Raw genomic sequence first — 27,410 nt, forward strand, 5'->3', positions numbered from 1 at the left:
GCGTCTATTAACATTATATACAGCAATGATTTATAATATTTTTATTACTGAAAATTTCATACTCCTCCTCAGCTAAAAATACTCCTCAAAAATAGTAAGAGGAGGAGTATTATTTCCCTTCTGGAAAAATGTTAGTGCAACCTCTAGCTGGGAGTCATTAACAATTGGGTTAGGATTCCGAAGAGGGCAACAACAGGTACTGTAACACCTCCCTTCAGGACCACCTGAGAATCTGATCCATTCGTATGAAGACTGGTGAGACCAAACCTGCTTTCTTCTTATATCCCTTAAAGTATCTGTCTCTGTTCATGCATAATTGTGATTGTGCTTCTTGGGGAAGAGGGACACAAAATTTGTGCCTATAATACTGGGTATTTTTGATAACTTGTATATTGGTCTGTAGATTTTTTATGATAAACTATTTATTAAAAGTTAAGTTTTAATTTTGATGGCATCTTGCTTTGCTTATACTGACCCATGATTATTGCGCTATACAGTGAACACCATAAAAAGTAAAAATCCAGTACAGAATTCATGCTTTTCTACTCCCGCCCTCAAAAAAATATATATATTTCTCAAAATGGTAACACTGGAAAAAGCATCCCACTGAGTGAAAAATATGCCATCACATGGCCCCAATAGCAAAAAAACGAATTTATAGCCTTTTTGGCCATTTTTTAAGCAGTCCGTTAAAAAACGCATGCGTTTTTGACAGGTTTCACCAATTTTCTTAATTCAAACTGGTCAAAAACAAATGCGTTTTTTAACGCTTACATTTTTGACAGACCTCTTAAAAACGGGCGAAAAACCTGTTTAATATGCCACCAGTGCCGCACCCTTAGGGTGCAGTCACATGTTGCAGTAAAAACTGCATCACAATCAACTTTCAGGTGGTCTTAGGTGTAGTTTTGTCAATTTAACAGATGAAAGACATTTTCAAAACTCTTACAAATATGTGACGTAATACTACGTCACATGCCGGGAGCTGGTGCATGGCTGAGCCCTCTCCAAAGCCAGTTTTGGAGAGGGCATATTTTTCTGCAATATGCATATTGCAGCAAAGGCTTACCGGTAACACCCGTGATCGCCGCCAGCTGCTTCAATAAGATGGCGGCACATGGGTGTCGGGGAGCGGCGATCCACCACCATGACAGCCTGGGGTCTTCCGAAGACCCGAGGCTGCTTTGTGTTAATTCATTCACTACAATGTGCTATCAGCACATTGTAATGAATGAGGAAGAAAATCCTTATATACTGCCATAATGTAGTATTTTTGCCAGAAGAAGGCAAAATCCTAAAAAAAAAAAATTTGTACAGGAGGTTTTTATTTGTGTAAATGTATGAAAACATTCTAAAACCTATACAAATTTGGTATCCCCGTAATCGCACGGACCCAAAAAATAAAATAGATATGTAATTTGGGGCATACGGTAAAATCCGTAAAATCTAAGCCCACAAGAATATGATGCAAATGCGTTTTTTACCAATTTCACTGCATTTGGAATTTTTTTCCTGCTTCCCAGTACACAGCATGGAATATTAAATACCACCATTTGTGAAGTGCAATTTGTTACGTAGAAAATTAGCCATAATACAGCTCTGTACATGGAAAAATAAAAAAAGTTCTAGATTTTTGAAGGTGTGGAGTGAAAAATGAAAAAACTAAAAAGGGTTGCGGCGGGAAGGGTTAACTGAAAGGGTTAACTGAACGAATGAATTTGATTTTGAAGGGGAAACCAACTCCACAAATCTCATTCACCCGTTCAGTTGATGTCTTTCTGCACCTAAAACCACCTGAAAGCTGATTGTGATGCAGTTTTAACTGCAACATGTGACTGTACCCTTAAGCTATAAACAGAGCAGAAAGACCGTGTCGATAGAGAATTGGAAAGAGTCCGAGTGCATGGGGGGAGGAAGGGGGACTGGGATAAGATCAGGGAATAATAATCAAAGGAATAAGAAAACCATATAAACTGTATGTACACTAATGCCAGAAGCATCAAAAAAAATGAAGGAACTGGAACTTTGATGGCTACATTCACAAGAACATATGCCCGCCGGGAAATTGCCAGGCAGGCATAAGTTCGCAACTATGGAAAGGAGGAGTGGTGACCCCCCTCCCCTCTCCATTGCGATGCATGGCACACGGCACCATAACACGGGGAACATACTTGCGGCCATACATACGTCTCCCTACGGTTGTGGCAATGTAGCACAACTCATTTCGGACCACTCGCTGACTTTAGACATTAGCAGGGGCAGGTCCCGAGTCTGCAGCAAGGCCTTTAGACATTGTTGCAGTTGTTTACTGCCACTGAGCTAGCAGGAAGGTGTCTCAGAGTGTCAGAGACACCCAGAGACCCTCGGGAGAAGGGAGATGCAGTTCATTACCGATTCTCCCTTCTCCGCTCCTCAAGTCTAGTGGGGTTAATAAGAGCTGTCTAATTACACTCTGTAAAGCTCTGCTCAGCACCACCTGTGCAACTAAGAATATTGCTGACTTTCAGACAGGTTGATAAATGTGCCCCATTATGTTTGTTTTATAGATTATAAATGATGTATCACCGTAATCGTAGTATCGTTTTTTAATATAAATTTTTACAATTTTAGGGAAGAAAAAGAGAGATAAGCTGGGCTTATTTTTACATGTTGGGTGTCAGGATTCAGGATGCATGGATCCACTGGACCACCGCGGGAGATGGTACTAGCCGACACCTGGGACCAGAGTCTAAGTGGCACCTGGTCTTCACCAGAGCCCACCGCAAAGCAGGATGGATTTGCTGCGGCAGGGTACCCCGTCGTTCCACAGGTGCGACTAGCCCGCGATGGCAGACGAGATCGAGGTACTTAAGCAGGAGACAGTCTCGTAGTCAGGTCCAGGCAGTTATGTAACACACTGAGCATGCATGCGGCTCCCAGAAGAAGCCGCTCAGCCCCGGGACACTGCCAGGCCCCAGGCTGCCAGCAGAGGATTGGACCCCAGCAGAGGATCAAACAGCGGAGGATCAAACAGCTGGCACCCGCTGCTGCTGGCACGCCAGAAGCATGACATAATAATGACATGACATGCTGCAAAATGCGGGAGACTCTCTTGTTTAATATGATACCAGAATTTTGTTTCTAGGTGCAAGGGTTCAGGAGATATAGGCGTTTGACGGTCAGCAGAAGGCAGAGCTGAAGAAAACACTCACTTCGACACTTTACTTTTCGCCCCCTGGGTGTTTTGGATGCTCTGCCATTTACTGGTATAGATGGGTTTGATTTACTGTGCACTAGGCTTTGTTACACCTTAACATTTTTATAGCCTTGTGTGCCAGGCATCTGAATGTGACCTCATACATAATCAGTAGTATTTGATGCATCATTTATTTGGCAGCCAGGGGAATTGATAGAGTGTTATTATTGAATTCACAGATATATCCAATTTATCAGACACAGAGCTGATGCCAGCCCAGCTCGAGATCTGAGAGGTCAGGAAACGGGATACAGTGGATGTCAGCTGCAGCCAGTAGCTGACATCCCAGTTTAACCACCGCAGTCGGAGTGGGCTCCGATCGCGGGTGTTTAAGCCGTTAAATGCCATGGTCAGCATGACCGCAGCATTTAAACTGGGGGTCTTTCCCCCACGATCAGCCCCTCCTGCATGTGCATAGGCTGACACTGCTAATACCCTGCAAAACAGTATTGCAGAGTATTATCATGAACAAGCAATCAGATGATTGCTTGTTCGTGTCCCATGGTGGAAATACTAAAAAAGTAAAAAAAGTAATAAATCAATAAAAATGCCTATAATCCCCATAACATATAAAGAGACATAACACAAAACACAAATAAAGTCTAAATCATAACACAAACCCCACGGTTATAATATCACTACCTCTGTAACAACCTGTAGATTAAAAGTAAATAATTATTAAACCCGCGCAATGAACGCTATTAAAAAAAAAAGGGAAAACCCGCCACAAATTATGATTTTTTACCCATTTAATCCCAGAAAAAATGCAATAAGCGATCAAAAAAAACATATGTACTCCAGAATGATATTGTTGCAAAGTACATTTCCAGCAAAAAACAAGTCGTCAACCAGCTCCCTGGCCAAAAAAGTAAAGATGTTTTGCCACTTGGAAGACGGCAATGAATAATGATAAAATTCTAATTTGAGTGAAAATCTATTTGGCAAATTTAGTAAAACATAATCGTATCGACCCATAGAATAAAGATAACATGATTATTAGGCTATACGGTGCACACACACACAAAAAAAAAAAAAAAAAGTCCAGTGCAGATGCTTTTCTACTCCTTCCCTCAAAAAAAAGTTCCTAAATTTTTAATAATATGGGATACCAACCCCAAAATGTTAAAAAATGCTGTCGCAAGTCAGAATACAAAAAATTGTGCTGAGCCTTAAAGAGGACCTGTCACCTTAAAAACTGGCAAAAGGAGCTGCTTACTAGTGCTAAAACTAGCGCAGCAGTGTTACACTGCTAGCACTATCGGAAACCTCTGATAGCGATAACAAACACTGCTGCAAATATTCGGTAAGGTATATTTGGATTTTAAACATTGCAAAGGATAGATAAGATAAACAGTAATAAGGGGGTATAATAATATGTAAAAATGCATACTTACTAATTTTACCTGACACAATGACCGCTATATGAGCAACTTATAATTAAAGTGCCGTGTGCAATATTTGCATAATTGCGCAAAAACATCAATACATATAATTGATTTATCAACTCACTAGTGTAGGTAATTACACTAATTAAAGTTCCATCAGGACGCCCAATTAGAACGGGGAGAGGAAGTCTTACTGAAAACGTAAGTAAATTCATGGATCATGGAGATTCTTTGCCCTCATATACACGAGACAACATGGATTTATTGCACAAAAAAAATTAAAAAAATAAATCGATGGGCTCCACATTGAGGTCACCTGCCATGAGGAGTCCCTTTATACCAGTATTAGACACCAAGAAGGCCTCAAGGCCATGCGTTATTTCTTGTCAATGGAAAACCTTACACATAATTTTTAATCGTTTTTACTGCAATTGTTGGAGTTCGTCCTCATCCACAATTTTTTTGTGTTCAATGGGTCCTTCTACCTGCAGCTCCAGGGTACGGCAATAGTGGCATCATGTGCACCCTCGTATGCCAATTTTTTCCTTGGGCTGTGGGAGAGGGACCTAATGAGAGATGATCGGGATGTCGCCATGGGCTGGGTGCCTTTCTGGGCCCGGTACATTGACGACATCCTGATAATATATAGGGGCGACCTAAGCGATTTACAAGTGTTCTTTGATAATTTGAATAACAATCCGTATAACGTTAAACTCACGTACAACGCAGATAAAATGAGTGTCTCTTTTTTGGATGTGGTTATTAGGAGAGATCCGCATGGCTTTTTGCAGACTGATGTATACAGGAAACAAACCTCAGTCAATGCATTACTACACGCAACATCATCCCATCCTAAACAAATGATTCAAGAAATTCCCATTGGTCAATTCCTTAGCATTAAAAGGATCTGTTCAACTGAACAGGATGTTGAAAGACAAGCCACCGATCCTGTAACGTGGGTAAAGCAAAAGGGCGATCAAAGAGGCCTACTGGCAGGCGAAGAGAACATCACGCCAAGATCTTTTCGTACCTAAAATCAAGCAAACAACATCCAACCAGGTGAGATTTATCAAACCAAACAACAAGTCGGAATGTATGTAGAACAAATACTTTATTAAATTCAATAGAAATTAAAAACATTTAAAAATGCATCTCATGTGCATATACAAAAAACCACCGGTCTCCCTTAGTGAAAAGCACAATAGCACATAGAGTCTACAATTCCAACTATTTGTAAAGAGCCTAATACATGTTCGGCCTATGAATAGGACATTTCAATTATAGCATAGTCTTAGGAAATTCTAATATATTAATCAAGGCTAGGCCGACAGATTACAAGAATACAGGCAAATAAATAGGAACGGTAATTACCTGGAATTCATAACAAGGTAGAAAAGGGAGCCGGTGGAGCAGAGTCCCCACGCGTATCGCCTGTCTGCAGGGGTGAGGTGAGATTTATTACCAACTATCACTCCCAATGGCGGAAAATGCGGTGCGTCCTCGAGAAATATTGGCCGAGCTTACAATGTGACCCTACTGTGGGTAAATGCATTGCATCATACCCCACGGTAACTGCCCGTAGGGTAAGAACCTGCGCGACCTCCTAGTGAGGAGCCATTATGAGGAGTCGGGAAAACCAAAAGACCATTTTCTGGGTAGACCCACCCCCATGGGGATGCAAACCATGTGACAAAATGTGTTGCATGCCCTAATGTAGAGCATACTGACTCATTTACAAATTCAACAGGTAGCAAGGAAAGTACAAGATTACTCACAACATCACATGCAGCACTAAGGCAGTCATATATTATGCAACATGTCCATGCAAAATGACATACATAGGGTTCACAGTACGGGCAATGAACGTCCGCATTACAGAACATATGAGACACATCAAGGCCACTGAGGATGTAAACTTTGACCCAGAAGGAAAACCTGTAGCGTTGCACTTCAGGGATAAACACAACTCTGATCCCAGCTTATTAAAAGTAAATTGTTCTGGGCATCAGAGGTGGTCAAATCCAGAAAAGGCTAGCCCAGTGCGAAGCACATTGGATCTGGACCCTGGACACACTAAAGGCCTTAATGAAACTAGGTTTCACCTCTTTTCGCCAGTGAGCCACCACGCCTCCTTTTTTGTACACCCCAACATTTACCTCATATCTGATTTCTCTGTGTCATGCGCGCACTGCACGTCTGTTAACACCAGTTTTTAAGTGTTTTCTAACTGTTGTTTGTCAAACTTTCATAACTTTTTAAAAATATGTACATTGGTTCCTTGGCGGTATCCAGCAGTGTTCGCGTGCAAACAACATTTTCTTTTTATGCAACAGCAAGAACAGGGAAACAATGACTTAAATCAACACAACAGAAAAGTTCTTGAAGACATCGGCACTGGTTGACCCTGTATCGAGTATACATTGCCTGCGATATGATTGAATGCATCGTGTATAGGTAACACAGCAATAGCGGAGGTTTTACCTGTTCCCTGACGAAGATTTCTTCGGCATTCAACATAACCTTGTATGTTTTGTCCAAATAGACTCTAGATTCATACCATTGTAATATCCTAGGTAAAGATATGAGACCGCTATTGCCACATCAGACACTTAGTTTCTTTTGTCGGTAACTTGTTTAGAATATGGCGATATCAGCCCCTCTGATTACATATTGCTGTGCAGGAAGCTATACAAGCATTATTCATGCAATATACACTCACCGGCCACTTTATTAGGTACACCATGCTAGTAACGGGTTGGACCCCCTTTTGCCTTCAGAACTGCCTCAATTCTTCGTGGCATAGATTCAACAAGGTGCTGGAAGCATTCCTCAGAGATTTTGGTCCATATTGACATGATGGCATCACACAGTTGCCGCAGATTTGTTGGCTGCACATCCATGATGCGAATCTCCCGTTCCACCACATCCCAAAGATGCTCTACTGGATTGAGATCTGGTGACTGTGAAGGCCATTTGAGTACAGTGACCTCATTGTCATGTTCAAGAAACCAGTCTGAGATGATTCCAGCTTTATGACATGGCGCATTACCCTGCTGAAAGTAGCCATCAGATGTTGGGTACATTTTGGTCATAAAGGGATGGACATGGTCAGCAACAATACTCAGATAGGCTGTGGCATTGCAACGATGCTCAATTGGTACCATGGGGCCCAATTAGTGCCAAGAAAATATTCCCCACACCATGACACCACCACCACCAGCCTGAACCGTTGATACAAGGCAGGATGGATCCATGCTTTCATGTTGTTGAGGCCAAATTATGACCCTACCATCCGAATGTCGCAGCAGAAATCGAGACTCATCAGACCAGGCAACATTTTTCCAATCTTCTACTGTCCAATTTCGATGAGCTTGTGCAAATTGTAGTCTCAGTTTCCTGTTCTTAGCTGAAAGGAGTGGCACCCGGTGTGGTCTTCTGCTGCTGTAGCCCATCTGCCTCAAAGTTCAACGTACTGTGCGTTCAGAGATGCTCTTCTGCCTACCTGGGTTGTAACGGGTGGCAATTTGAGTCACTGTTGCCTTTATCAGCTCGAACCAGTCTGCCCATTCTCCTCTGACCTCTGGCATCAACAAGGCATTTCCGCCCACAGAACTGCCGCTCACTGGATGTTTTTTCTTTTTCGGACCATTCTCTGTAAACCCTAGAGATGGTTGTGCGTAAAAATCCCAGTAGATCAGCAGTTTCTGAAATACTCAGACCAGCCCTTCTGGCACCAACAACCATGCCACGTTCAAAGGCACTCAAATCACCTTTCTTCCCCATACTGATGCTCGGTTTGAACTGCAGGAGATTGTCTTGACCATGTCTACATGCCTAAATGCACTGAGTTGCCGCCATGTGATTGGCTGATTAGAAATTAAGTGTTAACGAGCAGTTGGACAGGTGTAACTAATAAAGTGAGCCGGTGAGTGTAATTTGGCTGCAAGATTATATGTTAACTAATACTATTTTTCCATTGCTGTGTAGGATGTTATACAGCCATTATTCATGCAATTTGGTTGTAATTTTATATGCTAACTAATATTTTTCCATTCACCTTTTCACCATTCTTCATATCACCTTTTCTCTCTCTATTTCTTTAATTATTTTGCACTTGTCACCCCCACTTGTCACATTAGGTTATAGCAAATCATATGCATCACTATCGACTCTAAAATATATTTCATAATTTCATAATTTTTATTTCATAATTTATTTTAGGATAACAACGTCGAAAATATTAAATTTTTTGCATTGTTTCATATTTTTTATGATTACTTTCTAGTAATGTTTGTTATCATTTATATGCAAAAGAGGAAAGAAAAATAAAAAAATCTCTTAATTGTATACCATTAGAGCTCTTTTGTATATTCTGCTTTGGTGTTTCCGATTATATATGCATCAGTTATAAGTATGGCATACCTACATGTTCCTTGCACTATGGCACTTTATCTTTATTATGTGAGCAATATTTTTTGCGCAATTATGTGACTACTGCACATGTCACCATGTATAAGTTGCTCGTATAGCGGTCATTGGGTCAGGTAAAATTAGTAAGTACGCATTTACACATATCATTATACCCCTTTATTACTTATATATCTTATCTTTTGCAATGTTTAAAATCCAAATAAACCTTACCGAAAATTTGATGCAAAATACAGATTGAGTGTGCAGTCTCCCTCTTTTTCCCTATGCGAATACCTTATCATACGAGCCGTCTCCTGCAGTGATCTACTGCGGTGACCCACTGCGCACGCACCAAGCTTTGATTTAACATCCGTACGGGTCCTAGGGCAGAACTGTCCCAATTGTGCATGCGCAAATACATTGCAATCACGTGATAGCGCAAGTCAACCCACCGCGGTCACATGACATCAATAGTGTTCAATAGTCCAATATTTTCTTTATAGATGACCCTTCGTCTGGGGGTGGCGTCATGCCGGTAAAGGCTCAGTAGGTGTCAAAGCGTGCGTCGGGGACGCAGTCATCCCTGGGCATCGGAGCTCACTACACCTCTACTAGAGTAAGGACTGGCTACTTATCATTTCTGATGAGTACCAATCAGATGACCCTATTCCTGTATAGATCCTAACACCAAAACCACAATAGAAATACCAAAAGAGGCATATAGGACAACAATCTATCCCAACACAGACACAGGGGGTGCTGTGGTGGTGGTCAAGCCTCTCTCCTGTAGTTTTTCATCATGTCACGCCCGGGTGGGTAATTTGAATTTGTAGATATTTTGGCATATACATTTGGGCCATTATAGTGGAGATGCATTTACATTGATTGACTTTTTGGACCACCACCACACTCTTTTGTGTCTTGTGGAATATTTTATACGTTTTTAATATTATGTGTCTTGATTGCTGTAAATAATTTACAATAAAGATTGTTGTTATTTGATTCCCAACAAATAGTCCTTTGTCTGTGTTGGGATAGATTGTTGTCCTATATGCCTCTTTTGATATTTCTACTTATCATTTCTGCCCCCCTCTAACCATTATCTGGCATGGTCTTTGGCCGCCAATACCTCATATCAGACTAATACAGCTTGAGAGGCTCAGCTACTACTCCTCCTTTTGATTCTTTCTGCTATTGAGAGGTATGTTTACTGCAGAGTGGGCTTTGAAGCCAAATTTTCAGACACTGTATGACGGATTAGATCTTTACCCTATTCAGTGCTGAACTTGCTAGCAATTCAACTTGAAGTGTTAAAGCAATTACCCATGGAAATTATCTGCATTATCCTGTTCTCTCTTGCATTTGTCTATCATGGGTGACCAGCCTACTTTGGGAACTTGAACGAGTATGGGATGTAGTCAAGATGCAATGTTATAAAATTAATAGGCTTGGAACAATCAACTTTTCTTGCTATAGCTACTACATGTGCTTAGGGGAAGGTGGACCCCAAAAAAGTCATCCGTCTTCTCTGGCACTCCCGCTCTCCCCCCCCCCCCCCTTACATCAATGCTCTAGAGCATACAAGCACATGTACGCTTCACTTTGAAGAGGACCAGTCACCAGATTTTGACAACCCTGAGTAACAATTGCCTGCTTATAAGGGGTGACAAGACCTACCATATCACCTAAAATTAGCTGCCAGTGAGGCACTGTACCTTGATTACAGACGTTTTACTGATATGCAAATTAGCTTTTCTGAGTCATGTCTGGTGTTTGTAACACTCCTCTCTTGTTCTCTCGCTCTCTCTCAGGATGGCAGTGAAGCATGTTCCATTATTTTGACTGACAGCTCTGTGTCTCTTCAAATCACTCCCCTGCATCCATGTACTTAGGGACTGTCTGCTAATATTCAACCACAGACATATAAAGCTCCAGGTACAGATGGGAAATATTGTGTCCTTTTTTTTAAACGGTGCCTTATGTTACATTCATGACATGTGCCCAGTGACATCATCGCAGGTCCTTTAGCCTTCTAAGAATAGCAAACTGTACCCCATGTATGTGATTACAAGAAATCACAGCAGCCTCCATGGAGATAGGAAAGGAGTTGAGAAAGGGTTGAGAAAGACCGGCGGGTTGAAACGCGCATTGGGCACTTTATACGCAAGGTAACTATGGTCGCAGGCACTCCAACAGCTGGTGTGACTACAGCAACTGGGTTGATTTTACTGTGTATCGGTTGGGCTTATAGGATGTTATAACACTGTACGTGGTAGGAGCCACAACACCCTTTATTGTAAATGGATGGTCTGTACACTGTAGTTCCTGGCTCATGTAAACTTCTGTCTCTCCTGTAACCATTCCCCATTTTTATGGACATGTTTTAATATGCACTGCAATTAATAAAGTTCATTCATTTTTTCTTAAACGCATTGTATTTTGCATTTTGTGCCTCCACTTGCTTGGTAGATATACTCTGTAGATGTAGCTTACAACAAAATGACAATAATTTATAGGTGCCATAAATCATGATAATCCTTACTTTGAGTCTGTTGATGAGCCTGAAGACTGTTCTACAGAATCTATATGGAAAAAAAAAAAACATTAATTTCAAATATTTACTTTACTTACGAGAACACAAAACATAAAAAAGAGACTAACAATTAACACAAGTATTTATATTTGTTAATAATTCACACACACAGAGCATCATAATATAGATGATATTAAAAAACGCAGGTTCACCAAGTCCAACTTATAAGAAATAAACAGATGTTTTCACCTTAACCTATGATATTTTTTCCCTCAAGAAAGGCATCCAGGCCTCTATTGAACATGCACAAAAATCTGCCATAATGACCTCCTGCTGCCGAGAGTTCCATTGGCCTTATAAGAATCTATGCCCCACTTGATGTATCCCCTAATTTTATTTGCTTTATTAGCAGCTGCCTGGAACTTTTCACTAAACCTCTTAAAGACAAAAGAGATAAGTGGTCTAAATTAACCAGCCGTTAAAGCATTTAGACAATCTATATATCATCATGCAGTGTCATGGACAGTCATAGCTAACAAGATATCAAGAAGGTATCTTGCCTCAACAGCTTAGATCTCCTCATTGCTGCCAGGAGATCGGAGATAGAGGTCTGAAGTGATTTGTGCCCATCACAGTTAAAACTCAGCAAACACTTCCCTACATACTTGTTAACCCCTTAAGTTTCTCAGCTAACCCCACCTGGCAGCTGTTACCTGGTGCTTGTTTCTAATGTTTCATAAAGGGTTAACAAACACCCTAAAAGTTTTTTTGCAAAATATAAGGGGGTAGTTTGACAAAATATTGAAGGGATTGAAGCAGGTTTCTGATAGATAAACCTTTCCAATCTCTTTGAAACTTTATACGTAAAATGTTCCTTAACCCCTTAAGGACGCAGGTTTTTTTTTGCTTATTTCTCGCTCTCCACCTTCAAAAATCCATAACTTTTTCATTTTTCCGTGTACAGAGCTGTGTGAGGGCTTATTTTGTGCGTAACAAATTTTACTTTCCCATGATGTTATTTATTATTCCCTGCCATGTAGTGGTAAGCAGGAAAAAAATTCCAAATGTGGAAAAAAAATTTAAAAAAAAGTCTGTGCCTCACGTTCTTGTGGGCTCAGTTTTTACGACTTTCACTCTGCGCTCCAAATAACACCACTACTTTATTCTTTGGTTTGGTACGATCGCGGTGATACCAAAATTATATAGGTTTTATTGCGTTTTAATACATTTTCAAAAATTAAACAAATGTGTACAAAAAAGAAAAAAAAAATTGCCATCTTCTGACGCTAATAACTTTTTCATACTTTGATAAAATAACCCCTCACACAGCTCCGTGCACCAAAGTAAAATAAGTACCGTATATACCGGCGTATAAGACGACTTTTGAAGACAGAAAAATCTTCTGTCTTCTCTGGGGTCGTCTTATACGCCGGTAATCGTCTTATACGGCGGGTACCGGTGCATGGAGAGGGCTCACGAGCTGAGCCCTCTCCATAGCCGGTAAGTCTTTGCTGCATATTGCAGCAAAGGCTTACCGGTAACACCCGCGATCGGTGCTAGCACCGATCGCGGGTGTTTGCACAGCGATGGCTGCCGGCAGCCTCAAAAAGCTGCCGGCAGCCTCAAAAAGGCATCGGGGGGAAAATACTCACCCTCCGTTGGCCCCGATGTCCGCGCTGTGCTGTCTTCAGTCTTCCGCGCCGTCTTCTTTCTTCTGCTGGGCGCCGCCATGTCTTTCCCCGGGTCGGCGCCTAGTATGACGTCAGCAGCGGCGCGTCATACTAGGCGCCTGCCGGGGAAGATCAATGGCGGCGCCCGGCAGAAGAAAGAAGACGGCGCGGACATCGGGGGAGCATCGGGGTGAGTATATAAGTTTATTTATTTTTTTTTAATGCTGGGCTGGGCTGGGCTGTATACTACTGGGGGCAGTGCTGTATACTACTGGGGGCAGTGCTGTTTACTACTGGGGGCAGTGCTGTATACTACTGGGGGCTGTGCTGTATACTACTGTATGCGTTGGAAAAGGGGTAGTCTTATACGGTGCATATATCTTAAACTCTATATTTTAAACAGGAAAGTAGGGGGGTCGTCTTATACACCAGGTCGTCTTATACGCCGGAATATACGGTAGCAAAAAAAAAAAAAAAAAAAAAACACAAATCTCAAAATCACTTGGATATGAAGCATTCAAAAGTTACTACCACATAAAGTGATGTGTCAGATTGGGAAAATGTTGCTCTGACCTTAGGCTGAAGATTGTCTCAGTCTTTAAAGTGTTAAATTAAGTTTTCCATCCAAATACCCAAAGTTTATTTCAACTGTAGTATTAACAAGCAATTGACTGCTGACATTTAACCCCTTAACGACCTGGCCCTTTTTAGTTTTTTCACTCCCCACCTTCAAACACCTATAACTTTTTAATTTTTCCACGTAAAGAGCTCTGTGATGGCTTGTTTTCTGTGTAACAAATTGCACTTCATAGTGATGGTATGTTGTGTGCTGATAGCACATTGTAATGAAAGGGTTAAAACGAGACAGCCTCGGGTCTTCGGAAGACTCGAGGCCGTCATGGCGATGGATGACGTCACGGGGACGTCACGCGACGATCTTGCAGGACCCAGGCGATCGACGACATAGCACCCGCGTTCGGTGCTAGCAATATGCAGCAAAGACTTACTGGCCATGGTGAGGGCTCAGCCAGTGAGCCCTCTACATGCACCGGGACCCAACGCACGCCATACTACTACAGCGCGCATCAGTAAGGGGTTAAATGAGAATTTACATTATTCCTCATCATGTTTTCCACCATGGGATTTTCCTGGGAAAAGACTGTTAATAAGAGGACATTCAATAGATGGTCTTTCCCTCATCTCCCTCTACTTTGACCTGCAGGTTATGCCTAAGAGGCCCACACTCTCTGGTTTCTGGTCATTTGCACGGTGGGTACAGAAATTATTCAGACCCCTTTGAATTTTTCACTCTGTTTCATTGCAAACAATTGGCAAGATTCAAAAAGGTTTTTTTTACCTCATTATTTATATACTCTGCACCACATCTTGACAGAAAAAAAAAATAGATAATTTAGATTTTTTGGCTAATTAACACCTTCACATCTGTCATACGTCATATACGTCCTATTTGCACATGTCCGTGCAGAAAGAATGTCTATAAACGTCTTGACAGTGACTAACTTCAAACTGTCATGTCTGCTGAACCCTGGCACAAAAAAAAAAAAAAAAGTATCTTATTTTAAACAATTTCCTCTTAAATATGAGGCATGGATAACAATTGTAAATTTAAGAGCGAATTTCTCAGATACTCATCTCAAGCATATATGACAAACCATGTATCAAATTAACACCTTAAGGACACGGCTTAAAATGGCCTTCAGGGTACAGACCTTTTTACGTTTTTTTTCCTGCTCAAATTCCAAAAGATATAACTTTTATTTTTTATGTGACATGGGCATATAAGGGCTTGTTTTTTTACGGGAAGTATTTTCCAAAGAGTTTATTTTTATGCTAAAAGTAGCATGAGGATTCAAATTTATTAACCCTTTCCTGGCAACTCTACAGAACAAAATCAGCTGTTTTGTCGCTTGTTTAATTTAAACATTTACTCAGTATAATAAACATAAAATTATTCTATAGGTTAGTACGGTTAAGGAGTACCAAACATGTACAGGTTTTCTTATCTTTTACTACTTACCGTATATACTCGAATATAAGCAGACCCGAGTATAAGCCGAGACCCCTAATTTTACCATCAAAAACTGGGAAAAACTATTGACTCGAGTATAAGCCGAGGGTGGGAAATGCATTGGTCACAGACCCCCCCCCCAGTATGTAGCCAGCTTGCCCCCAGGAGTATACAGCACTGCCCCCCAGTAGTATACAGCACTGCCCCCCAGTAGTATACAGCACTGCCCCCAGTAATATACAGCTTGCCCAGCATTAAAAAAAATAATAAAAACTTATATACTCACCCTCCAGTGGCCCCGACGTGCAGCGCTGCTCCCCCGGTGTCCGCGCGGGTCCTCTTCTGGCTTCCGCGCCCGCCGTCTTTCTTCTCTAACTTCGTGCTGGGCGCCACCATTGTTCTCCCCCGGACAGCGCTTAGTATGACGCTCCGCTGCTGACGTCATACTAGGCGCCGCCTGGGGGAGAAACATGGCGGTGCCCAGCACGAAGATTAGAGAAGACAGAAGACGGCCGCGGGAGCCAGAAGAGGACCCGCGCGGACATCGGGGGAGCAGCGCTGCACGTCGGGGCCACCGGAGGGTGAGTATATAAGTTTATTATTTTTTAAATATTTTTTATGACTCGTGTATAAGCCGAGGGGACGTTTTTCAGCACTTTTTTGTGCTGAAAAACTCGGCTTATACACGAGTATATACGGTAAGTGAATCTGGTTTCCATAAAAAGGAGTTTTTATTTGCTAAAGTGTCGCCATATTCTGAGAGCTATAACTTTTTATTCCTCAAATTAAAAGAGGGTTGTTATTATTAGGGCTTGTTTATTGTGGGAAAAGGTAGCAGTTAGATAGGTACTATTATAGGATAAATCTGACTTTTTGATCACTTTACATGTTTTTGGGAGGTAGGAAGCACTAAAAGTGCAATTTACACCTGACAATATGGGAATAATAATGTAATAGATGCTTGGCCAAGGTTGCAACGATACCAATTTTGTATTTAGGAGGTTACTTTAATTATTTTATATACAAGTATATATAGGGAAATGGGAGGTGTTTTTTAAAATTATTTAATTTAAGTATTTACATTTTTTTTTAAACTGTCTCTACTAACTCTATTTTACTTTCCTACTAGGGTACTAACACTAGGGGGATACCTTGATCCCTTATACAAAACATTGCAGTACTTCTGTACTGCAATGTATTGTGCTTGTCAGTGTTTTACTGACATTTTGCCTATGAGATACAGTCTTGAACTGAATCTCATAGGCCACCGTATATGGCAGACACTGAAGGGACCGGAGGGCCCAGCAGGTGGTGTGTGAAAGAAATATGGAGGGGGAGGCTGATGCAATGGTTTCTCCCTGGGGCAACCCCTGACGAATGAATCCCTAGGTGATGGAGGATGGGGAGCCCATGATGGTAAGCAGCCTTATCCTTCCACAGGAAGGTTGTACACAGCTGGATAGTAGCTTCAGTCTGGGATGGTAAAGATGGAGCAGAGACTAGATGGTGATTCTCTGCTCAGGTGGTAGTTCTCTCCAATCAGCTTCCATCTTGCTTTACAATATTACAAGAAATATCATTGGACAACATTTGGCATTGTTAACTCCACTTGCCTTACCAGTGGCTACAGCTGCAATTACAAAATTCTCCAGTGCTTAGAGAACTCCTAGAGATTTGATCAGTCTCCCCAACAGCTCCTGACATAGACAGGGTGCTATTCACCCCAACCACCTCTTCTTGCTGATAGTATCAGGCAATTCTCACACCTGTGCGATCTGAATCTGCAAATGAAGCAGAGCTGGCCGCTCTTTTCATAACCACTGTATACTTGAAAAAAATTTGGGATTACTTTTAGGCAACTGTCACATGAACGTGTTGCGATAAACACTGCGATAAACACTGGAAAAGATAAAGTACACGTGTGTGGACCATAGGTTTCTATTCAGACCGATAAATATCAGCCCTTCATACGTTTGCTTAAACCCTTACCGACATGTGACGTAGTATTACGTCACATGCCGGGTGCATGGAGAGGGCTCACGGGCTGAGCCCTCTCCATAGCCAGTAAGTCTTTGCTGCATATTGCAGCAAAGGCTTACCGGTCACACCAGAGATCGGTGCCAGCACCGATCGCGGATGGATTATAAGAAACCTTCATTACAATATTTCTTGATTTTGTTTTACAGAACTATTTTTTCAGTCTAATCCTGTAACACCTCTTGTAAAGGCCTTCCATGTTAATAATTAAAGATAGGCGAATCGATTCTAACGAATCAGAATTGCTTTGATTCGTCACGAATACAAATATTACAGTGATCATGGAAACGAATTACAAATATTTTTTTTTTACCCCTTTATTAGCAAAATGGCCACAAGCAACATGGGGCAGTAGTGTTCCTCACTGCACGGCGGTAGGGTTCCTCACTGCACAACGTTCTACAACACCTTACAGGCTCTTTGCAGCCAGAAAATACCTGTTTATTAACACCTTCCCAACGAGGCCCCGATGGCTCCTCCACAGAAAGTGAGGGCTGCCCTCCAGAATACCCCATAGGTGAGCCCCTCTCCAATATCCCCTAAAGAAGAGAAGAATGCACCCCCACGGAGCCCACCTCCACTCTTTTCAAACAATCTGCTCCTCCATCTCTGGCCCTATCTGGGACTGCAGCTCACAGCACACAGTCTCCAAATGCTGCCCCTATGCAGGGAGCTGATATCTTACCACCAGAACTTAACATCATTGATGAGAATGCTGCTTTTCACTGTGATCTTCCTCCGCCTGAGGTTGCAGCTCATACTCTAAAGGGACACCCGGAATTACAGGCCTTGTTAGCCATATTACCCTCTAAAAGGAATATGGATGTGCTTGCAGCTGAACTTAAAGGCGCCTGGCATCAGGATCTCCAACAAGTTCAAGAAGAAATCTCCAATTTGCAGGAAAGGGTTGATGATTTGGAAACCTTTAAAGCTGAAGTTGCTGCCACGCTAACAGATATCAGTGAAGTATCAACAACTGTTTCTTAACAGCGTAAGCTTCTGCTACAAATGGATGACATGGAAAATAGAAACAGGCGTAATAATATACGTATCAGAGGACTGCCTGAGGCTACACAACCCCCAGATATAATCCCGAAGCTAACAGGAATATTTAATACACTACTGAATTGTCCAGTTGATGCGCCCATTGAAATGGATAGAGCTCACAGAGCGCTGCGAGCAAAAAGCTCGGATCGATCTCGTCCAAGGGATATCATTTGTAGAATTCATCACTATACCATCAAGGAACTGATCATGCAGAAAGCAAGAATAAAAGGAGATACCAGGGGTGTGGCCTGGCCATGGAAGTGAGCATGCTGCACCAGCTCCTGCTTTGCCCAGGGCGTTTTGCTGCGCTGAAAGCCTACCCAGCACCTACAGTGGCTCGCACACATGGGTCCTAGAAGGAATAAAGCAGCTAAGCCTCCATCTGCCCCCCTACTTCAAGTTTCCTCCAGAGGAATCAGCCGCTACCTGGTGGCCCAGTCGTCAGCGGTTCAGGAGTCAATTAAAATGGTGTCTTCCTGTGCATCCCCGCCGAATCTCCAGCCTCCAAGACGACCTGGCTCCCCTGTCAGCTCCGACAGAGCAAAACACTCCACACAGGAGTCCTCCATGCCGCAGCCCCACTCAGCCCCTTCAAGGCCTTCTTGCATGTGGATCTGATGGACCCCTAAGCCATCATGGCCGCGGCACACGTGTTGGCCCTCCATCCACTCGTGAGGCCGTTCCAGCGGGGCACACATCGCACATGCCCGTACCCAAGAGACCCTGGACAGTCTCACCATGGAAAGACGAGGCGGCCTCCCTGGAGAACACCCAGCGGACATGTGCGGCTGCTGCAGCGGTGACTCTGGCGCAACACGCGTTAGTACCACCGGCATTAGGCCCTGAACCTGCGGCCTCCTGCTCCCAAGAAACTCTACAACGGAGCCCTACTGCCGCCGAGCAATCCACTGCCGGAGGTCCCTCCACACATCAGAGGTGGGTGACAGCAGAGACCCACTACCACCCATTCATGTTGGGGTTCCTCATCCCCCCCCTAATTGATGTCCCCAGAACCATAGCCTTCACCAGGGGCCATGGGGTCCCTCCTCCTTCCATGGGGGGGGCAGCTCCATCACTCCACATTGGGAGCTGGGCCAGGCTGCTGCTAACCCGCCAGCTCCTCTCATACAACCAGAGGGCTGCCACAGCCACCCTGATCCCCTGAGCCTGACCCAAAGGGCCTCCTTCCTGCCTCCCCAGGCTCAATATATACCGCTGCAACATAGGCCGTAAAACCTATTGCAGCTACCCCTCTCACCTACAACTACTCCCACATGGGATACTTCGCCTGCAGTCCTGTTACTACGCTCTCCTGCCCTCTCTCCGCAGTGGTTCCCGGCAACTCAATCTCCAGAAATATCCTCATCTCCTCAGCCCTTTGTACCTAATCAAGAAAGTGCCTCTTCACTCCAGGCCCCTATGGCACCGATATCAGATTCCCAGCAGGATTCTGTGCTCGCTCAAATCTTTGAAGGCCTGGCTGAACTACGCAACCTAAAGACACACTCTAGATCTATCCCCACCAGGGAAGACATGGAATGCTATGTCTCACGTCTGAAGAAATCGTACAGTGCAGGAATATCCGTGCTGAGAGAAGTACAACAGTTACAGGCCAGGGCTGAGGTTGCGGATGCTGCTCAGAATGCGGTGCAAGCTCAACTGGACAAACACTCTGCCACACTTTACACCCATTCCTTCCAGATCCAATACTTAACAGATCAGATTGACGATGCAGAGAACAGGGGGAGGAGAAACAATATTAGAATACGCGGTCTCCCTGAATCAGTTGAATCAACACACCTGTATGTCGCGCTCCAAACTATTTTTAATTCTGTCCTGGAAGCTCCTGCAGACTCTCCGGTGGAATTAGACAGAGCTCATAGAGCCCTTAAGGCCTGACCTGATGCCACCCCCCCCCCCCCCCCACCGAAATGTCATCTGTAGGGTGCATCAAATGAAGGAGGCTATTATGTCCAAGGCCAGGTTATTTGAACAAGTCACTTATCAGGGAACCGTTCTTCAATTACTCCCAGATTTATCAAGGTTAAGCCCTCCGCCCACTCCTGTATCAGTTACGCCAAAGAAAAATACTCCTGGGGATTACCCAACAGTCTCCAGATCCGCCAAGCGGGCAACATCTACTACATCAGGCATCCTTCAGAAGTACCACATGACAAACCGAATTGACAGTTATATTAATGCCACAGCCCTTCCCCAATTCGACAGAGAAGTGACTGAGGCCTTGGAGGCACAGAAATCAAAGACGCAATCAAGAAGTCCCCTGCCGGGAAAAGCCCGGACCCTTATGTCTTTTCTCCTGCCTTTAATAAGCTCTTCTAGGAAGCCTTGTTCTCATTTCTAACAAAAGTGTTTAATTCTGTTTCCCAAGCGGCGGCCTTTCATCCCCAATCTCTAGAAGCCAATATTAGCATCCTCCTAAAGCCGGATAAAGATCCCTCACAACCAGCGAGCTACAGGCCCGTATCTGTACTAAATATCGACCTAAAACTCTACTCAGATCCTTGCTGATCGTTTAGCCCCTCGCCTCCTGAAAGTGATTCACACGGACCAGGTGGGCTTCGTCAGGGGCAGAGAGGCCAAAGATAAATGGACAAAAAAGCCTCATGTCAAGTGATGCCGAAAAGGCCTTTGGCAGGGTACAAGTTCCTCCCCTTCTATATATAGTGGTAAAAGGAGCACTTAGCGACGGCAATTAGGAATAACCCAAACATACATGGGGTACAGGTAGATCAGAGGCATTATAAGATGGGTTTGTATGCAGAAGACTTGTTATATTTCTCTCAGCCCAGAATTTCCCTTCCTCCACATCTCAAAAAGTTTGAATTCTACAGCCACCTAAGCAATTTCAAAATCAATTACAACAAATCGGAGGCATAAAACGTCTCTCCCCACAGAGCAAGTCCAATCTCTTAAAGAACACTCCCCTTTCCGATGGCGTTCCATCTCAATCACATACCTAGGAATCCAGGTTCCCTCCGACCGAACTAAACTCTATAGCCTCAAATACTTGTCCTTACTGGACCGCACCAATAAAGAAGTATCCCCATATAACAAAAAGAACCTATCATGGTTCGGTCAGATAAAAGTCATAAAGATGGATGTACTGCCCCGCTTTCTATACACTCACTCCCCCACCCGCATTTTTCAAATCTATCAGGGCTGTGATATTACGCTTCATATGGGGTTCGGCGCTGGTCTCCCCGACTTCAAGCTCTATCACCATACTTCCATTTTAGTCAGTCTTCTAGACTGGCTTTACCATTTGTCTTCCAAGTAGTGGGTGCGCCTGGAACAATACAGCTCTATGATACCTATTCATTTACTCCTGTGGGTCTCCGCACAGGGTGTAGAAACCCGAGCCTCAGACCCGGTTCTTTGCCCAGAACTTGAAACTGTGGAGATCTCTCATCCAACGCTCTATCCTGTCCAGGCCTTTCAGCCCCCTTACACCTCTCTGCAGGAATCCAGACTGGAGTTTACAACTGACCACATCTCTGACTCCACCCCTGAAACTACAAAATGGGAAATGCTGAAGACTAACTTAAGGGGAATCCTAATTAACCCCTTAACGCTCTGCACCGTAGCTCTACGGCGCAGAGGTACAGGGAGTGTATGAAGAGGGCTCACTGGCTGAGTCCTCTTCATACAAGGGTGGGGGTTGTTGCATATTGCAGCAAACCCCCACCGCTAATAACCGCAGTTGGTGCTTGCACCGATCGCGTGGGCGCCGCCATCTTTATTCTGATCGTCGCGCCCCCGAAAGTCATCGGGGGGGAGCGGCGATCGGTTGCCATGGTAGCCTCGGGTCTTCGTTTGACCCGAGGCTATCTGGCTTCTGCAGATTCGTTACAATGAGCCAGTGGCTCATTGTAATGAATGAGCTGCAAGAATGCCATATATTGCAATACAGAAGTATTGCAATGTATGGTAGGAACGATCTGACTATCTAGGGTTAATGTACCCGAGATGATCTAAGAATTAGTGAAAAAAAAGTTTAAAATATAAAAAAATTTATAAAATATTAAAAATTCAAATCACCCCCCTTTCCCTAGAACTGATATAAAACATAATAAACAGTAAAAGTCACAGACACATTAGGTATCGCCGCGACCCAAAATGCCCGATCAAAATATAAAAAGGGTTACGGCCGGCGGTGACCTCTGAGACGGGAAATGGCACCCAAATGTCCGAAATGTGACTTTTACACCTTTTTACATAACAAAAAATGGAATAAAAAATTATCAAAATGTAGCAAACACCTCAAAATGGCAGCAATGCAAATGTCGGCTCATTTCGCAAAAAATGACACTTCACACAGCTCCGTGCACCAAAGTATGAAAAAGTTTTTAGCTTCAGAAGATGGCAAATTTTTTTTTTTCTTTTCTGAACACATTCGTTTAATTTTTGAAAATATATTAAAATTTGGTATCACCGCGATTGCACCGAACCAAAGAATAAAGCTGAGGTGTTATTTGGAGAGCACAGTCAAAGTCGTAAAAACTGAGCCCACAAGAACATGACACGTGCGGGGTTTTTTTTCAATTTTTCCACATTTGGAAATTTTTTTTCAGCTTCGCAGTACACGGCATGTTAAAATAAATAACATCATGGGAAAGTAAATTTGTTACACACAAAATAAGCCCTCACACAGGTCTGTACACGTAAAAATGAAAAAGTTATGGATTTTTGAAGGTGGAGAGCGAGAAATGAGCGACAAAACCCTGCGTCCTTAAGGGGTTAAGCATGGCTCTAGGTTAAAGAGGGAAACATGGTTTAAGATTGAGGCCCTGTTCTCCGCCTTGCACAACATAATGCAATTCCTACAGGAATCTACCTTGAGACAACTTATAACAGTAAGACATGAACCTGGCTCCCTATTAAAAGCTTAACAACAGAAATTACGGCTTTTGTGTTCACGCTCATTCTACGACTGGGGCAATAAGCCGGGTAGACGGGTTCACAGCAATCTTTTATAAATCCCTAGTTGCAGAGATCTCTCCTGCATTACTGAACACAACTCTATTTCTCCTACCACATCCTTTCCTTCCTCGTTTCTTCATGCTCATATTACTGTGATCCCGAAAGAAGGGAAGGATCCCCAGTTGTGCCCTACATTTCTTGCTCTATCACTTGACGCTGAAAAGGCGTGTAAAATTCTCTTTACAAAACCCCGAAAGCTCAAATTAGAAAAAATGGAACCTTTTCTGCCCCGTATGCAATTTCTAACGGAACGAGACAGGGCTGCCCTTTGTGCCCATTGTTATACGCACTAGTGATGGAACACCTGCTCATAGTAATAACCCAGATATCACAGGACTAAGAGTTGGAGAAGCTTCACACAAATGTTCTAATGGTAATGGAGACACATTTGGCTTCTTTAGCAATCACCAGATTAACTTATCAAAATGTGTTGCAATGGGGATTGGGCTTGATCCTGTGACCACTCAGTCTTTGTGCAGCTTCTACCCATTTACATGGAGGAGGGATGCCATACCATATCTTGGCATCTGAATCCCATCTGACCTTACCCGAATGGCTTAAATAAGCCTGAATGATGTAAATATGGGCCATTCCTGGAGAAGCTCAAAACTGACCTTGCCAAGTGGACCACCAAATCAATCTCATGGGTAGGTAGAGTTGGTTGCATTAAAATGATAACACTTCCCAGGATTCTCTACTTGATTAAGACTATTCCACTAGCACTTCCTAAACTCTTCTTTAGCACACTTACTAGCATCCTCAACCGATTGATCTGGGCAGCTGCACAATCTCGAATATCCAGGTCCACCTTGATTCCTAAAAAACTGTAGGGGGTTTGGGTTTGCCAAACTTTAAAGGATACTACCTAGCCCCCTCCCTAGCAAGAGTGTTAGACTGGTTCCACAATAGGGGGCATAAGCTCTGGGTCAAACTAGAGGAACAATTATCTGTGTCATCCCTCACAACTTTCCCATGGTCTAGTTGGTATACTTCAGTTTTGCACTCAACCTGCCTTTCGTAGCTACTCAAGTGATGAAAACATTAAATAGGTCCGCAGGGTCCTCCCCATTACTCCTGCCGGATGGTCCTCTAACTCCAATAACCGGAAACCCAGAATTCCCACCGGGTATGTGGACAAACTTCCTAGCCTCAAAACGTGAACAAGACCCCCTACAGTTTCAGTCAGTCACAGAGAATGGTAGTATTGGAGCCTACGAAGAGCTGATCCCCCAGTGATCTTCGTTCCCCCCAGACACAGTGGGACTATACCCAGTTAACACACTTCTACTAAGTTATCAAATCTAAGTTGAACCTACATAGAGAGTTGACACCTTTTGAATCCCTGTGCATAGCGAAAAATGAGGTCCCTCACATGATTTCCGTACTTTATGGGTTAATGTTGGATAATTGGAGCAAATCTGAAATCCCATTCGTAAGGGCCTGGGAGGGTGAACTGGGCAAATCTTTTCCGGAAGAAGATTGTGACTTAGTTCAAATGCCTTTGCCCAAACTGTCTATTTCCTGTAAGAAACAAACTATAAAATTTGCGCTGGTACTGGGTACCCAGATTGAGGTCTATATATCCAAACTGCTCTGATCTGTGTTGGAGATGCCACCAGGCCGCCGGTACATTGTCACACATTGCCCCTTTTGGACACAGGTCCGTAAACTAATTGCCCAATTGACGGGACACTGACTGGAGGATGACCCCTCATTTCTACTCCTCTCAATCCTCCCCACATCAATTTCCAGAGCTAAAAAATCCTTGATGGGATACTTACTAATAGCTGTGAGATCCCTCATTCCCAGTTTGTGGAAAACCTCTAGAACCCCCCAGATAAACGGACTGGTTTGGTGAGCTTACTTTGCTTGATAGGTCAGAGGAACTCACTGCTGAAACGCACAACACCAGGGAAGCCAACACAACCGTATGGAGCCCGTGGCTTACATTTAGGCAGTCATGTGAATTAAATACCTTTACGTAATAATGTTATTATGTCACGTCTACAAACAGGCTGCTCTTGTAGATCGACAACTGTACCCTTTACCCCCCCCCCCTCCCTTAAATTCCTGTTATTTTCTTTCCCATTAGTAACATTCAAACCTCTGAGGGCATATCATAATCTGTGACAGACCTACTTTATTTTGTAAACTTGGTTCACTATTGCCTTTACCATATCTGCACTATATAAGCTGCGCTGGTTATTATAGAAATATATCATTTGGATGTATGCTCTCTTTGACATTGGCTGGATGCTTTATGTGTTACTATATATCGTTTGGACCTGCGTGTCCTCCCTCTTATACAAAAGTTTTTTACTGCAATGTATTTCTATTCTTTGTTATGCCTAATAAAGAATGATACAAAAAAATCTGTTACAGAATTGATGTTTTTCCTTTCACCCCCACAAAAAAGGGCATAGCCACCCTAAAACAGCATTACTGTTACATCCCTTAACCCCTTCACACTCCGTGACGGATAAATCCGCCATGGAGCTGTGAAGGTTGTATGAAGAAGGCTCACGGGCTGAGATGGGCTGCATATCGCAGCAAAGACCCATCGCTATCACCCGCGGGTGTTAACCTTTTCTTTGCCGCCGGCAAAGTCTCCGGCGGCACTTTAAATTTGGCAGCACATGGGCGCCGCCATCTTACCTCCGATCGCCGCTCCCCCGAACGTTATCGGGGGGCGGCGATCGGTTGCCATGGTAGCCTCAGGTCTTCATTAAAATGAGCCTGTGTGCAGGAGCGATCAGACCATCTAGGGTTAATGTACCCTAGAGGGTCTAAGAAATAGTGGGGGAAAAAAGAAAAAAAAAAGTTTAAAAAATGTAAAAAAAATAATAAAATACTAAAAGTTCAAATCACCCCCCTTTCCCTAGAACTGATATAAAATATAATAAATAGTAAAAATCACAGACACATTAGGTATCGCCACGTCCCAAAATGCCTGATCTATCAAAATATAAAAACGCTTATTGACGGCGGTGACCTCCGGAACGGCAAATGGCGCCCAAATGTCCAAAACGCGACTTTTACACCTTTTTAGATGACATAAAAAATGTAATAAAAAATGATCAAAATGTCGCACAGTCCTCAAAAAGGTAGCAATGAGAACGTCGGCTCATTTCGCAAAAAACACCTCACACAGCTCCATGCGCCAAAGTATGAAAAAGTTATTCGCGTCAGAAGATGGCAAAATTTTTTTTTCTTTTTTGTACACATTCGTTTAATTTTTGAAAATGTATTAAAACGCAATAAAACCTGTATAAATTTGGTATCACCGTGATCGTACCGAACTAAAGAATAAAAGTAGAGGTGTTATTTGGAGCGCAGAGTGAAAGTCGTAAAAACTGAGCCCACAAGAACATGACGCACGTGCAGTTTTTTTCAATTTGGAATTTTTTTGCGGCTTCCCACTACATGGCATGGAATAATAAATAACATCATGGGAAAGTAAAATTTGTTACGCACAAAATAAGCCCTCACACAGCTCTATACACGGAAAAATGAAAAAGTTATGGATTTTTGAAGATGGAGAGTGAGAAATTAGCGAAAATACCCTGCGTCCTTAGAGGGTTAAAAAGAAAAAAAAAAAAAAAGCCCTCGTCTGCCCATATAAAAATGGAAAAGCAAATATTTTATATCTTTCTAAAAAAAAAAATTACATCCTATAGGGATGTATAGGAATATAACTGGGGGGGGGGGGGGGAACAGTAGCATCGGGGGCACCGGAAGGTTAGTATGTACATTTATTTTTTTAAATGCTGGGCAAACAGGGGGCTAGCTGGCTATATACCACAGGGGGCTGGCTAGCTATATACTGGGAGGCTGTGACCAATGCATTCAGGGTCGGATTATAGGTGGGGCTCACGGGGCTCGAGCCCCGGGGCCCCCACCATCTTGCCCCCCCTAGGGGCCCCCACCAGATCGCACCTCCCGGGCCACCCGTCTGAGATGTCCGCTCCCAGACTCAGGTGACCGCCTCCCCGCTCATCTCCCTGCACTACAGAGACGCCACCGTCAAAGGTGACACCGCCTCCACCTCCACGGCCGCCCCCCT

The 27,410-nt window shown here is 43.2% G+C and overlaps 1 protein-coding gene across 10 annotated transcripts in view; it reads right to left on the reverse strand.

Annotated features, from left to right (window-relative positions):
- Positions 1-27,410, reverse strand: part of ZNF830 (zinc finger protein 830) — a 1,461,156-nt gene that overhangs the window by 1,387,759 nt on the left and 45,987 nt on the right. For all 10 annotated transcript variants that reach the window (XR_011855817.1, XR_011855818.1, XR_011855820.1 and 7 more), the window contains exon 4: positions 11,573-11,612. Coding sequence is in view for 6 of the 10 variants with exons in the window: in XM_072152932.1 (XP_072009033.1) it covers positions 11,573-11,612 (40 nt within the window). In the remaining 4 variants the exon portion in view is untranslated. The remainder of the gene's footprint in view (positions 1-11,572; positions 11,613-27,410) is intronic.

The sequence above is a fragment of the Engystomops pustulosus genome, chromosome 5 (assembly GCF_040894005.1).
Source record: "Engystomops pustulosus chromosome 5, aEngPut4.maternal, whole genome shotgun sequence".
Classification (NCBI taxonomy): domain Eukaryota; kingdom Metazoa; phylum Chordata; class Amphibia; order Anura; family Leptodactylidae; genus Engystomops; species Engystomops pustulosus.